General features: G+C 36.3%; 1 protein-coding gene across 3 annotated transcripts in view; it reads left to right on the plus strand.

The window, feature by feature from the left end:
* Positions 1–15641, plus strand: part of LOC310721233 (phospholipid-transporting ATPase ABCA1) — a 168797-nt gene that overhangs the window by 137328 nt on the left and 15828 nt on the right. For all 3 annotated transcript variants that reach the window (XM_083532642.1, XM_083532641.1, XM_083532640.1), the window contains exons 40-44: positions 91–214; positions 9226–9355; positions 9444–9564; positions 12559–12621; positions 12717–12823. In XM_083532642.1, the coding sequence (XP_083388768.1) occupies positions 91–214; positions 9226–9355; positions 9444–9564; positions 12559–12621; positions 12717–12823 (545 nt within the window). The remainder of the gene's footprint in view (positions 1–90; positions 215–9225; positions 9356–9443; positions 9565–12558; positions 12622–12716; positions 12824–15641) is intronic.

The following is a 15641-nucleotide window of genomic DNA, read 5'->3' on the forward strand; positions in this document are numbered from 1 at the left end:
CACTTGTAATGCCACACCATATGATGTGTTGTTTTTTTTTTTTTCCTCACCTAATTTTTTTCTTGTTTTCTCTCCCATCATTCTCTCTAGAACATTACTGATATCAATAACATAGTCAAGCAAGTGCTGTTGATCTTCCCTCACTTCTGTCTGGGTCGGGGCCTTATTGACATGGCCAGAAACCAGGCCATGGCAACAATCTTCATCAGTCTGGGTAAGGAACATATAATCAAACACACACACACACCCACACACACACACACCAAGGCACTATCATTAACAACAAGCACAGAAGATATCTTAAGCTGTTTCATCACCATGCCAGAATTTTTACAACTTTTTTTTTTTACTAAATAGGCCAAGTGGTTGTGTCTATGTTCACTGACTCCAAAAAATCAGCTGCTGACTTTCACCCCTCAGTATCCACTAGCTAATCCCCTATCCCACCCTGTCTAATCCAGCCACTCGTCCATTACCTGTTTCATCCTCTGGTCTATCTACTGCTGCATCTTCTAATCCAGCTCGATCCCATCCACTAATTCCATAGAAGTTTCACTAGCCCATGCCCTGGTTAATCACTTTAAAAAACCCTTTTCGTAGTCTATAGACCCCTTTAGTGTTTGTAAATAAAATGAGATCCCCACATGCCCACGTAACCTGGCATAGTAACTTGGTTAATAAATAGTAACAGTGGATCTGAAGCAATTCCAGGGTGAATACATACAGTATCTACATATATCATACATGATACTAGGGAGAGTTTAAAGGCTCAAAAGTCTATTTGTTGTTTATGAACATGTCCGATGTTGTAATGTTTTAAGATTACAAGTTTTTGGCATCGTTGCAACAAAAGTCACAATTTTTGATTGAACAAAGTTAGCTAGCTAAATATGTGCATTTTGCACTTATCTTCAGTAACAGCATAACCAAGTCAGTTTGCACTAAACTGTATAGCATTTTTATATTGTTAGCATGAAACTTTATATTTTTATATTAATTTTTATATCCCACATTCTCTACACATATTGTGCCTTACACACATCCTGCACTAATATAACCTCTCAAGCATTTGTTCATATATATATATATATATATATATATATATACAGCACATTTTCATTACCATATTCTTTATATTTATTTGCTGTAAATGTATTAACCTATTCTATATTACATGCTGTACATATATTATATTATCTATCCATCCATCCATCCATCCATCCATCCATCCATCCATCCATATCTAGCTACAGTAAGGAAAATAAGTATTTGAACACCCTGCTATTTTGCAAGTTCTCCCACTTAGAAATCATGAAGGGGTCTGAAATTGTCATCGTAGGTGCATGTCCACTGTGAGAGACATAATCTAAAAAAAAAAAAATCCAGAAATCACAATATATGATTTTTTAACTATTTATTTGTATGATACAGCTGCAAATAAGTATTTGAACACTTGTCTATCAGCTAGAATTCTGACCCTCAAAGACCTGTTAGTCTGCCTTTAAAATGTCCACCTCCACTACATTTATTATCCTAAATTAGATGCACCTGTTTGAGGTATCATACAAATAAATAGTTTAAAAATCATATATTGTGATTTCTGGATTTTTTTTTTTTTTTAGATTATGTCTCTCACAGTGGACATGCACCTACGATGACAATTTCAGACCCCTCCATGATTTCTAAGTGGGAGAACTTGCAAAATAGCAGGGTGTTCAAATACTTATTTTCCTCACTGTATATAGGATTGTTAAGGCAATATAAATGTGGTGTGTTTGGTAATTAGCAAGCAAGGCCTGTTACATTTTGTAATTAGCATCCTGGCTTCACTAATATAATAAGTTATATTAGCTATTTAGCAGAGATGTAAATGCAAAAGCTTCTAGGATCAATTATCCCTTGTAATGACCTGTAACTACAACCATCTTTTGTTGGCTTGGAAATGTGTCCAGGTTTTTAGTATGCTATGTAAACAAAGGTGCTAATAAAAATACACCATTTTTTAACAGCTACTCAACAGAACAACATAACATTTATTGCCAGATTCTGAATTGGTCTCCGAAATGTACATTTGCAGTACATTTGGCAGACACCCATATATGATATACAGACATATTTTGAAGTCTCTCAATAAATCCATCCTGGTATTGGTTCATTGGGTCATGAGATAAGAATGTTATCGGCCTAGAAAACCGTTGAAATGGAAATGTAGTCTGGAAAGCAAATTTTGCAGAGAAGTTCTAATTTAAGTACTTCCGGAAGAGGTATGTTTTGAGAGGCTGTTTGAAGACTGCTAGTGACTCAGTTGTTCAGACATCAAGGAGAAGTTCATTCTACCACCCAGGTGACAGAACAGAGAAAAGTCGTAAAGCATGCCTTCTTTGTACCACGAGAGATGGTGGGATCAGTTGAGCAGCCCTAAAGGATTGGAGGAAGTATGGTGCAGTGCAGGGTGAGATAAGTGCTTTGAGGTTGGTGGGTGCTAGTCCATTTTTAGCTTTGTAGGTGAGCAGTAAGTTTTGAAATCTGATGCCGGTTACTTCAAGAAGCCGGTTGAAGGAACTCAGCAATGGGATTGTGTGGGAGAATTTAGGAAGGGAATCAAAAAAAAGACTAATGTCTCAGTGATTTGTATTCCTCATGGATTTACTGTATTTTTTAGCCAGTCTTCTATTTCATACCTAATTCCATGCTCCATTTCCTCCAATATCCTTATCATATCTCTTTAGACTATGATTTGAATAACAGCAGACTTACGCAAGCACTTACAGTATAAGCACTGGTTCAAGAGTATATTTTATGCTTTACGTTCAAAACAGACATCTCAGATATCATCTGTTCAGAATCCATGACACTAGTCTCCATACAAGTGGTACCAGGTAGCTGCAATTATAAAACAAAGCAACCACTTTACAGTCTTTATTTTTAACCATGAACTTGAATGTCTCAGCATTAAGGGGGAACCTGGTGGAAAGAAAGAAAGAAAGAAAGAAAGAAAGAAAGAAAGAAAGAAAGAAAGAAAGAAAGAAAGAAAGAAAGAAAGAAAGAAAGAAAGAAAGAAAGAAAGAAAGAAAGAAAGAAAGAAAGAAAGAAAGAAAGTCATGACTTAAATGCTTCCCCAAGCCCTGAGATTTTCTCTTCCAAAACTGAATGTATTCAGAACGGTACAATTGGTGCATGTGTATGTATGTATGTTTAGCAAGCAGACTTTCAGCTATATATAGACATAAGCATTTGGCTGAGGATAAGAGTGAGGATAAAGTGATTGAGAAAAGATAGAGCACATAAGAGCTGAGCTATAGAGAGCATTTGAAGAAGGAAAGAGAAGATAAAAACCATCAGTACGCATTCTTTAACAACGTATAGGGGCATATTTACACTGTGGCCTGGGAGAATTCTGTTCTCTTACAGCTGCTACCTAGTGATTTTATTTCCTTCAGAAGCATCAGCGTCATTGATTTTCTCCCTCCAGAAAATTCCCACTCAAAAAAGTCAAAATAAGCCTGATAAAAATGCAAATAAGCGTCTTTGATTTTACAAGTAGACGCTGCCTCTGGAGTCAGAACAAACATTGCCAGCTGCCACATGATGTGTTTAGTAAAAAATTTAAATATTTATTTTTATTCCTCAAGCGATCATGAAACTGGATGCTATGGCAGAGTTTCTGAAACTATGCAAGGACAAAAACAGATTTTCATTGAAATGAAAATGAAACACTAATAGAAATTACTTCACATGTGTATTGATTTGATTTGATATTTCTCTTGAAATTCACAGTCAAATTCAAAATCAAGCTTAAAATGTATTTTTTTATTTTTTATTTGAGAACTTGGTGAACACTGAATACACCAATACACATATCAGGCATTGACATTATAACACTATGACAGATAAAATAAATACCACTGATTCTCTTCATCATGGCACCTGTAAGTGGGTGGGATTTAATAGGCAGCAGGTGAACATTTTGTCTCAAAGTTGACGTGTTAGAAGCAGGAAAAATGGGCGAGCGTAAGGATTTGAGTGAGTTTGACGAGGGACAAATTGTGAGGTCTAGACGACTGGGTCAGAGCATCTCCAACACTGCAGCTCTTGTGGGATGTTTCCGGTCTGCAGTAGTCAGTATCTTTTAAAAGTGCTCCAAGGATGAACCGGCGAGAGGGTCATGACTCATTAATGCACGTGAGGAGTGAAGGCTGGCCTGTGTGGTCCAATCCAACAGATGAGCTCCTGTAGCTCACATTGCTGAAGTAGTTCATGCTGTTAATACTTAAATAGCCAGGACTGTTTTGGCAGCAAAAGGAGGACCAACACAATATTAGGCAGGTGGTCATAATGGTCAAAAGTTTAAAAGCACCTATTTTCAAAGAGACACATACATGTTCCTTTCCTCCTGGAACCCTGACATTTTGTTTCTCCAAACATTCAGCTAAAATTATTTGCCATGCCTCTTTTAAAAGGTGAGCAGTTCAATAGGATGTATGTGCAATGACTGGGCAGGCCATTTCATGATAGATAACACTTCAGCCCAATGTTTGCTCTCTAAATAACGCTTACAGAGTTCAGACATATGCCTTGGGTTATTGTTGCATGGTAAAGTTGGTAATATATTTCAAACCACACATCTGCATGTATTCGAAATATGACTGTACAGTAGGTGCAGGGAAGCTTTTAGGGTGGGAAAGTGGCACACTTATATTTCTCTTGTCACAATCACAGTGACAATATTCAGTGACAGTCAGTAGAGGAAAATAAATCACGCTTTATGCAGATAGTTTAGTCTTCTCTTTGATGCATCATGAACAACGGTTAGAAAAGGTCTGTTTGGCTGACTTGACATGTCTCAGAAGAAGCACGTTAGCCCCCACCATCCCCAGTTGGTGGTTGTCATGAGATGGATGATTGCTGGTGGGTGTGGATGTCCAACCTAGGGAGGATAATTGTGAAAAAATATAAATAATACCCTATGCCTGCTGTCTTTTCTAAAATTGTATTTCCTTCAGACATTTTATAAGATTCATTATTATTGAGCAAACATCCTGCTTTGTGATAAATTCTAGGTAGAATGAATAAGCCGAGGGCATTAATATATACAGACGCTCCTCACTTGACAAACATTTCATTTACGAACTTTCGTGGATGCGGATAAACCTGTCCTCAAAGTGTCCTCTAGCTATATGTGGTTCTTTGCCACATCATACCAAAGAGTGAACTACTGTAGGAGATTCAAACTTGTTCAATCATGACAGTGGTCCTGTGCACAAAGCCAGCTCCATGAATATATAGTTGATGTGCGATGGAGGGGAAGATCTTTAATGGCCTGCTATGAAGCTCTGACCACAACCCTATGAAACTCTTTTGGGATGAACTGCCCTCCTCACTCTGCTTCATTACCTGATTTTACTTGTGGTTCTTGTCTCCACCAGCACACTCCAAAATTTAGTGGAACATCTTCCCAAAAGAGTGAAGGTTATTTTAACAGTAAATGAGGAGTAAATGTAAAATGGGATATTAAAAACCACATACGAAGTTTATGGTCAGGTGTCCACAAATGTTTGTTCATATAGTTTAGCTTGGGGTAAATCATTTGAAACAAATTTGGCAGTCAATTAAAAAAAAAGAAAAAGTAAATGGCCTTAAAATTCTGCTTCTGTTTATATGTGATTGTAAAAGCCTCTACAGTTAAAACATTTCAGAATAATTATTCAAATTTCAAGGCCCTTTGAGATATAGATTTGACGTGTCATAGTCCAGCGCTCTTGCGTGTCAGCTCGATTTGTTCACGGTGTTGTGCTTTTTAAAACCAAACTGTTTTCATGCCATGCTTTGTTTGATGACCCAGGAAAGATATCGGGTGCAGACAGCATAGAAATGGAAGCGGAGGACAAATCAATATTTAGTAGAGAGGAGGAGTGCGGGGTGAGATTTTAAAAAGGTGGATAAGAATGAACAAGTGTTTCCTAGCAGCACATTAGAACAACTAAGAATCTCCTATGCAACTGATAATAGTACCATATAATCTGTAAAACAATGTGTTCCAGGGGCATTTAGGGCAATCAGCATTTGAGGTGTTTACAGCTCTTAAATAGATGCTGTTCAACATTTGTTGTTTGCAAGTATGTAGTTAAAGTTTTCTCACTACCAGTATGTTGTCTGTTTAAACACTGTTGAGGCTTTAAATAGACACTGGCATTGCAAAGTCCTCACACAAATTCCTCACTCGGGTACCTTTTTCCCATTTTCCCTCAATTCCTGGTTTTATCACTCTGTATGCTTATTGATTTAGAACCTCACCTATTTTTAATGGTTGTCTGCATGTGTTCTGACCCTAAATGTAGACTCTGAAATGATTCATGGATTGTTTTAAAAAAAAAAAAAAGGCATTTTTATGCCTTTAAATCCTGCCTTGTGGAACACTATTGGGAATATCCTTTGGACAAGTGCAAAAATATACACATTCACATATAAGTTTAAAGAAGTCAATCAGTATATTTTTGGCATGTAGAAGTACTCAATAGAAACCCAGGGGAATATAACTCACCTTATTGATCAATACTACCCACTTATTTTAAAAATAACTCTCTTTTTGCTTTATGCATGGCGCTTTAATGTAGACCTTGTAATAAAAATATATAATGTGTTGAGAGCAAAAAAGAATTAAGTTAACAAGCTATATATATATATATATATATATATATATATATATATATATATATATATATTGCTTGTTAACTTAATTCTTTTTTTGCGCTCTAGTTTGCTTATATGGGCTCAGGGATCTGTTCTCATTTACTTTTCACTTAATAAATTAAATGGAATTCCTAATTTCACAATTTTTCATAAACTTTATAATAGCTTCCTATTCTTGGTAAATGTCTCTGATTATTGGTACTTCTGTAAATTAAATACATAATATATGTGAAAAATAGTTATATTGATTTGTAATAAATGAAAAAAATATGAAATACTTAAATATGTCAGCTTATTAATTGTTTTTTTAATTATTATATATGAATTTATTATTGAACAAGCACACCTGTATCTGGAATTGATTAAGGGAAAAGCTGTGTTCAACCTTAGTGTCCTCCGCAATTATTCTTTAAAAGCTCATTAGCTCTCAACTGGCTGTGACAGTGTAAAACTTATTACAGAGGAGAAAATGACCTATTTATGCTAATTAGATAATTATTGTATTGTTTCAGAATGAAACACAGAGCTGTTTTGGAGTGGTGTAAAGCATTTCTCCAACATTTATTTTTCTTTACCCACTTAACGTGAACTTGTCAATGCTCTCTGTTGGAAGAGAAAAGATAGAATTTAATTACTAAGTTACTGTCAGCCCTGATGAAAAAATGGGATAGAAACCCTCAAAAATTGTGTCATTTGCATGGTTATAGGGGACTCGGGACTTGTATCAGCTTTAATGGAAACTGTAATTGTTCTTGTAGGTCCACCCTGGGAATTTGTTACCTTTTGGTGGTAGCAAAATATTTTTAGTAGGTACCATTTAGAACGCCTTTGGCAACTTGTAGATCACATGTTGCTATCTACTGGACACTAATAGATTGCGTTCGGAAAGTATTCAGTCCCCTTTCCCTTTTTTTCTTTTTTTTTTATGATGCAGCCTGACACTACATTTTTTAAATTAACACTCAGTACCCCATAAAGAAAAAAGTGAAAACTAAATTCTAGAAATGTCTATACATTTTCTGCAATTAAAAAACCTTAACTATCACTTATACATAGGTATTCAGACCCTTAAGCAACACTTAAAAATTACTCCCATTTCTCTTGATCGTTCCAGGGATATTTTTACATCTTGATTGGAACCTACCTGTGGAAAGGTTTATTGATTGGACATAATTTAGAAAAGGTACACACCTCTCTATAAAAGGCCACACAGCTGACAAATCCATATTAGAACAAAAAACAAAAGACTCGCCTGTAGTGCTCGAAGACAGCATTGTTGCGAGGTAGAGATCTGGGTAAGAAAAAAGGCTGCACTGAAGATCCCCAAGAGAGACAGTGACCTCCATAATTCTCAAATGGAAGAAGTGGGGCACAACCTGGACTTATCCAAGAGCTGGTCGCCTCGCCAAACTGAGCAATCGGGGGAAAAGTTCCTTGGTAAAAGAGGTGACTAAGAACACAATGGTCATGACAGAGCTCCGGAGACCATATGTGGAGATGGGACAAAGTTCCATCACTGCGGCGCTTCACTGATCTAGGCTTTATGGCAGAACACATGGAAGCCAACAGGCATATGACAAGATTGAACTCTTTGGCCTCAATTTTAAACATTATGTTTGTAGAAAATGGAGCAAAGTATAGAGATACTGTATCCTTAATAAAAAACTTTAAAAAAAAAAAAAAAAGCTCAGGAACTCATTCAGAAAGATCACCTTCTTATATCACAACGACTCTAAACACACAGCCTAGACAACATAGGAGCGGTGTAGGGACGACTCTGTATATGTCCTAGAGTGGCCAGAGCCCTGACTTGAACCCTATTGAACATCTCTGGAGAAATCTGAAAGTGGCTGTCCACTGACGGCCCCCTTCCATCCTGACCCAGCTTAAGAAGATTTACCCTGAAGAATGGCAGAAAATCCTCCAATCCAGGTTTGGCAAGTTTGGCAATACCCAAAAAGGCTCAAGGCTGTAATTGATGCCAGAAGTTCTTTACCTTAGTATTGAGTCACTAATATGAACTCTTATGTACGTAATATTTTAGTTAGTTTTTATAGGTTACAGACATTTTTAGAATTCAGTTTTCACTTTGTCATGGGTTAATAAGTGTAGATTAATAAGAAAAAAATTACTTTAAATTATTTTTTGAATTATTATTTGAATGATTGTAGTACCAGGCTGCAACATAACAAAATTGAAAAATGTGAAGGGGTCTAAATACTTTCCGAATGGACTGTATGGACCAATAGGGACAATAAGGAAATCTGAGTGTCATTAACCCCCGAATTTTAATAAGTTACTATTAAGCTTTATTTGGACTAATTAAAGCAATTAAATGGTTTTCTACAGCTTTTTATTGCCATTTGTAGTTAAATCCATTAGAATTTCTGTGATGATTTCTATTATTTGTTTGTTTGTTTGTTTTTTCAGCAATGTATGCTATGGTACTAACTGGATATTTGATATAGAAGTGCTTGATATAGTATTTTAAACACATGCTAACTCAGGTATACTTTTTCTATATGTCTTTTTCAGGAGAGGATAGGTTTGAAGATCCCCTGAGCTGGAAAATGGTGGGAAAGAATTTATTTGCAATGGCAATACAAGGTGTAGTCATGTTTAGCTTCACACTCCTCATCCAGTACAAGTTTTTCTGTAAACCCAGGTAAGTTTTGGCCGCACAGCCACAAACCATGTAAAGCTACAATGTACATCACACAATCCTAACACTATTATGAAATGACATGGTACAGGCTTGTCACTGAGTTGCCAAGATCTTCAGAAGAAGAGGATGAAGACGTGGCTCGAGAGCATGAGCGAGTGCAAAGAGGCAAAGCAGAGAGTGATCTACTCAGGATTTGTGATCTCACCAAGGTACTGTTTTTCTTTGATACATTTATTAATTCATACGGTTGATGGTTTGCTCCAAAAGGAATTACAGTTTAGCTGAGCAGATAAGGGTTAAAAGTCGTACTTTTATTGGGATTCAATCTCACAACCCATCATTGTCCATATTTGTTCTTTTGTAGAGTATGATTTATTTGGGAAGTATGCTGCATTTCAGAATTGGAAGCTATTGTCATTGATCATATGATGTGTTATCAAGTATTTAAGAGAAAACATTGGTTTTTCTCCTGTGTTGTTTTTTTTTTTTTGTTTGTTTTAAAGTGAATGCTGTTGTATGGTTTTACATATGATAATAACACCAATTGGCAAACCACATAATCATTTCTAGATAGTCCCTTCTTTTCTGGGATGTATATTATACCCTTTCAGGTCAAGGCTGCTTTTTAAGAATGGCATTAACATGCAAAAGTAGTCTCTATGTTTCAGGAACTTTTTATTAGTTTGGGAAAATTGTTTTTTTCCTTTTTAAGGCCAGTACACCTCATCAAATAGTTCTCCTGTGCTGTTGTTAATGATGGCTTTAGGCACTCTGATAAAGCTTTGTGTCTCAGTCAGGGACCTCTGTTTTCATTGTTTCTTAGTCACTGAATAAGGAAGTAGAACCCGATGAAGGCGATTCTAATAGCTCAACCTTTAATTTGCAGTAAAACTCTATTGGGCAGAAAGTACAGCAGCACCTTTCAAGGCAACTCTCAAGTGCAAGACTTTTTAGCACTGGTTTGAGTATTTGCTTCAGAAGCAGGTTTCTCTTGGTTTAATGTTCAAAAGTGGGCCAGTGCTCTCTAATCAGCGCATCGTGCTGAGAGCAGAAGAAGATTAGCTTCAGCGACCAGCCTGGAGCTTCATCATCCTAACAGATGCATCTTCTCAGCAATGAACATCCAGTGTGTGTGTGTGCGCATCCAGCTGTAACTGGCCTGATAAGATGAAGAGTAGAGGACCGAGGACATTCCGTCTTACAAACCGCACACACTCACTTTGATCATTTCCATGAATGCTGTGAGCAGATGTCACCCACACAGGGCGTCTTTAGTAAGAAGTGTCATCACATGCGTCTCCTACAGACTTGTCTCCGGTCCCTGCCAGTTTCATGAGAGCATCTAGCTTTTAACTATGGAATACATTTTTGATCGAATGAGAGCCAGTCTGTTTCTCATATGCCTTGATAATAACTTGTGAAATATGAAACTTCATCGCCAGAGATATATTTTAAGTGTAAGTGAAAATATACTCAATGACCAAATAAACTACTTTAAACTTAAATCTTAGCTGCACACAAAAAAATAATTTACCTTTGTAAGAAATATTTCTTTAAAGTGTAGTTTGCGGCTCAATGTTATTAAAGAGATGATCATTAAACAAGGTTCAGACTGTACAGTTGTACATTTTATGGACAAAAGTTTGTCGACACCTGACCATAAGAGTTGCATGTGCTTTTTGAACAACCCATTCACATTTATTTAAAATTTCCAGTTCATCCCAAAAGTACAACCCTAATTACAAAAAAGTTGGTACACTGTGGTACACATTAACTTGCAAATCAAATTAACTCATTTTTTGTCACGATAGAAAAGTGGTCTATTGATAAGGATTCGGCGCTCTCACCGCTGTGGCCCGGGTTCGATCCCCGGTCAGGGAACCAACCCCAGCCATTAGGGTTGCACAAGCCAGTGCAATCTTAGTGCCGGTCCCAAGCCTGAATAAACGGGGAGGGTTGCGTTAGGAAGGGCATCCAGTGTAAAAAGATGTGCCAAATTATACATGCGGATCATGAATACGGATGATCCGCTGTGGCGACCCCTAATGGGAGAAGCCGAAAGAACGTTTTTAGAAGAAATATGTTTTAACTGAGAATATATACTAGTTTAAGGAAAGAAATTAGGTTATTTTGATGGCTGCAACACATCTCAAAAAAGTATAGAAACACTGCCATTCTCTCTGGTCAAAGCTAATTTGAAATGAACTGAGGCAAAGTGGAAAACGTGAAAAAGTGGACGTTTCTGGTTTATGTTCACGCATACCTTCTTCATTGCATGATAGAGATTTAACCAATTGTGAATGACTTGGCAAAAAATGTACACAAACAATGATTTATAGAGGTGTTAATGAGTCCATGAAGTGATTTCCATTACAGAATCATGACTGCTTTTAAATGCAGTGCCGCCTGAAGGCCCGAAGATCACGGGCATTCAATATAGATTTTCACCCTTTTCTTTTGAGATTTCTCCAGATTCTTTAAAAACTTGGATGAAAATTAAAATGATGAGATATTCAACTGTTTTCCAATTTTATGGTGAGGAACATTATTCTGAAATTGTTCCACAATTTGTAGACACACAGATTCACAAATTTGTGAAGCTCTGCCCATCTTCTGAGAGACCTCTGTAAATGTACTTTAAATTGTGAATAAAATATTAGTTTATGCTTATAATTATTGTATTCTGGTTTTATTCACATTTTTTACAGTGTCCCAACTCTTTTGGAATTGGGGTTGTATCAAATAGGGTTAAGGTCAGAGCTCTATAGCAGGCCACTCAAAATCTTCCACTCCAACCCATGTAAACCATATATATCTTCATGGAGCTTTTCTTTGTGCACAGGGGTATTCTGTCTATTGTAATTGATCTATCTATGGTTATTTATCCATTCAGTATAACCAAACATTTTTTATTTAACATGCATATATACCTTTTTTGAACATAGTGTTTGCAGAGTGAAAATAGAAGGAACTTGAGTGGCGTTTGTAACCAAATAAATAATTAAAAGTAAATATAATAAAGCAACATTCTGATTATGAAACATAATTAGCATAATAGCTAGATGGCTTGTAGTAATGCTGCTTAAGAAAATGCAATTATTCACTGAATCGTGTATATTCACTTTCATTATCAGTTTGCATGTAGTGTATGTAAAATTAGTTAAAGAGCCCCCGCCCCCAACCCTCTCTCTCTCTCTCTGTAGGTGTACTCGGGTAAGAAGATTCCAGCAGTGGACAGGATATCTGTGGGTGTTCCAGCTGCTGAGGTCAGTCAAAATTTTCAGCAGTGCTAATGAATGTGTCTGTTACAATAATGTCCACCGGGTACTATGTTGTGTGTACATGTCCGTGTTTGTGATAGTGCTTCGGCCTCCTGGGGATAAACGGGGCTGGAAAAACCACAACTTTTAAAATGCTGACTGGAGACATTCGGCCCTCGGGTGGAGAAGCCTTCATCAGTGGATACAGGTGAACACATTCAAGTACACACACACACACTCACACACACACACACACACACACACACACACACACACACACACACACATATATACACAGTAGTGAATCTAGAGTAACCCTAATATGAACATTCAAAACCTCAAGTCTAATAACAGTAACTCTAATACTGATCCCAGAATACTTCTGAATGCAGAGGTCAAACGTGTTAAATTTTTTAATCATTCTCACTCAAATAGCAGCATGTAGTTGTTTTGGAAACTGTTAGCCAAACTGACATCATGTGACCATGGTGTTGTCCAGTTTGTGTTTTCCTGGATTGAATATGTACTCTGCCTGAATTGATCAGAAAATTTATCTTTTCTCAGAAAAAAAGATGACATGGTAAACTTCTGGCAGGTTTTCACATACAGCATTTCAACCACAAGTGCTAGCATTTTAAAGCCTGGCTGGTCCCAAAAGTAAAAAACTGTGCTCAAGGTTTGAATTCTGACTACAGCATAGCAGACATTTGTACTATCCAATAGACAGCAGTTCATTTTAGGGGCATGACTTTTCACAGGAAAATTTAACATAATAATCATAATAATTATCAAATAAATTAAATAAATAATAAAATATAGTGGCCTTGCTTGATCATGCTACCCACCTATTAAAACATACATGACTTAGTTTACCTGTAGTGAACCCTGACAGTCAAACTTTTTTTTTTTTTAACTTTGAGCGAGATTGAAAGCATTTTCAGAATGAAAACATTAAGCTAGATAAATAAAAAAATTGATTCTTTTCTCTGTATTCTATTTCTATATTTTGTCCTTCCACCCACTAAGCTCTCCCAAGCGATAACATTCGAATACCTTATTTTCTTGTTGTAGTGTGGACTAAGAAAATGAGGAGCTTCAAAACAATAATGTATGTTTAGTCATGTGACCTATTCCTTTAAAAAAATAAATAAATATATATAGATGGTACATGATGTTCTGCTGCAGTTGTGGCAGCATTGAAAAACATTGTCTCTTTGTACACTTTGTTAGTGCAGTACAGTTTTTTTTTTTTAGAAAGTGTGTGTGTAGACAAGCAATCTTTGGTAAATATTCGAACAGTGTTTGTTTAGAAAAAAAAAAAACGTTTTCAGATCGATCTGGATTATTATCCGACCAATCATAGCTGTTTGTTCTGCTCTTTATTACTGGTCCTTTTTAGACATGTGGACAATTGATACTCTGGAGTTGTGAAGAGGCAATGCTCTTCTGCACTACTGTGCTAAAATGTTATAATACATAAATTGTGGTTTGAACATCTTTTGTATCAGATTACTATTAACTAATACATAACATTCTGCAATAGTACAGTACTCTGTGTAAGCGTGTAAGAGACAGGGCTTGTTTTTTCTTACAATTCTGCCAAAAGAAATAAACAAAGAACAGCAGCAGTGGCAGTGAAAGAGACACAAATGGGACGAGAGAAGAGACAGGTGTAGTGTTGGCTTATTTTGCTAAGGGGGAAAAAAAAGAACATAAAGGAGGATATTTGTTTGAGGAAACAAATGCTTCTTAAATGCTGTGGCTTCGATGCAAACACAGGAACTGGCAATATATATTCTGTGCGTGTATTCAATCCTTTGTGTGTCTGGTCCTGTGTGTGTATGCACAAATAGTCATGTGTAAGGATTTGAGTGAGTTTGACAAGGGACAAACTGATGGCTAGACGACTGGCTCAGAGCATCTCCAAAACTGCAGCTCCCTGTCTGTAGTGGTCAGTATCTATCAAAAGTAGTCTAAGAAAGGAACAGTGGTGTCATGGGAGGCCGAGGCGAAAGGCTGGCCCATGTGGTTCAATTCAACAGATTTGCTACTGTAGCTCAAATTGCTAAAGTTATTGCTATCAATGTTTGACGGGTCAGGACTGTTTTTGCAACAAAAGGGGGACCAACACAATATTAGGCAGATGGTCATAATGTTATGCTTAATGCAGAAATTTCTGTGACTATTTTTATTTAAAAAATAAACATTAAAGAAGCAAAATCAAAACCTTCAATGCAACACACATTTATTTCTGACATCCTTTTTTTATTCAGATATTTGGAAAAAAAAACTCCACCGAAAAATTTTTTTTAATTACTGAAGATTTGTTTAACTTAAGCGCCAAGTTTAAAATCAAAAAACAAAATTTGACATGATGCGCACATCCGGCAATTAAAACTCAAACGTGGCAAAAGTTCTGTTTGGTGTCCTGATGACTTGCATCATTCAAAACACCATAATTACTTTAAAATGCTCTCAAGAATATTTTGTCTTTATGCTCTACATTGATTATGGTTATGGCACTAATAATAAACATACATTTAATAAATATAAAACATTTAAAAAGTATTGATTTACTTGATTAATCACAAGTTAACTCATGACAATCATGTGTTTAATTACGATTAAATATTTTAATCCATTTAAAATACTGACAGTGTATATGTACACACACATACACACACACACACACACACACACACACACACACACACACACACACGCACACACACACACACACACATGTACTGTATGAGGTCTAAACAGATTGTGATGTCAACAACACAATGCAGGAAACGGGTACTTTGACAGATAGAAAAACTGGCTCTTAAGTTCTACTTGAAAGATAAATCTATTTAGATTAATGGATTTAGGGAAGTAAGAAAAAAAGAGAAGGAAATTAAATGTTTGAGTAAATGCAGGTGAACAATTGCAATAAAAAATGAGAGGAAAAACAGGAAAATGGGATGTGATTTAATTGATGCATAGATTAATGGAAAGTGATAAATAAACAAGTGAACTAGATA

The sequence above is a fragment of the Silurus aristotelis genome (assembly GCF_946808225.1).
Source record: "Silurus aristotelis genome assembly, chromosome: 27".
Lineage (NCBI taxonomy): Eukaryota > Metazoa > Chordata > Actinopteri > Siluriformes > Siluridae > Silurus > Silurus aristotelis.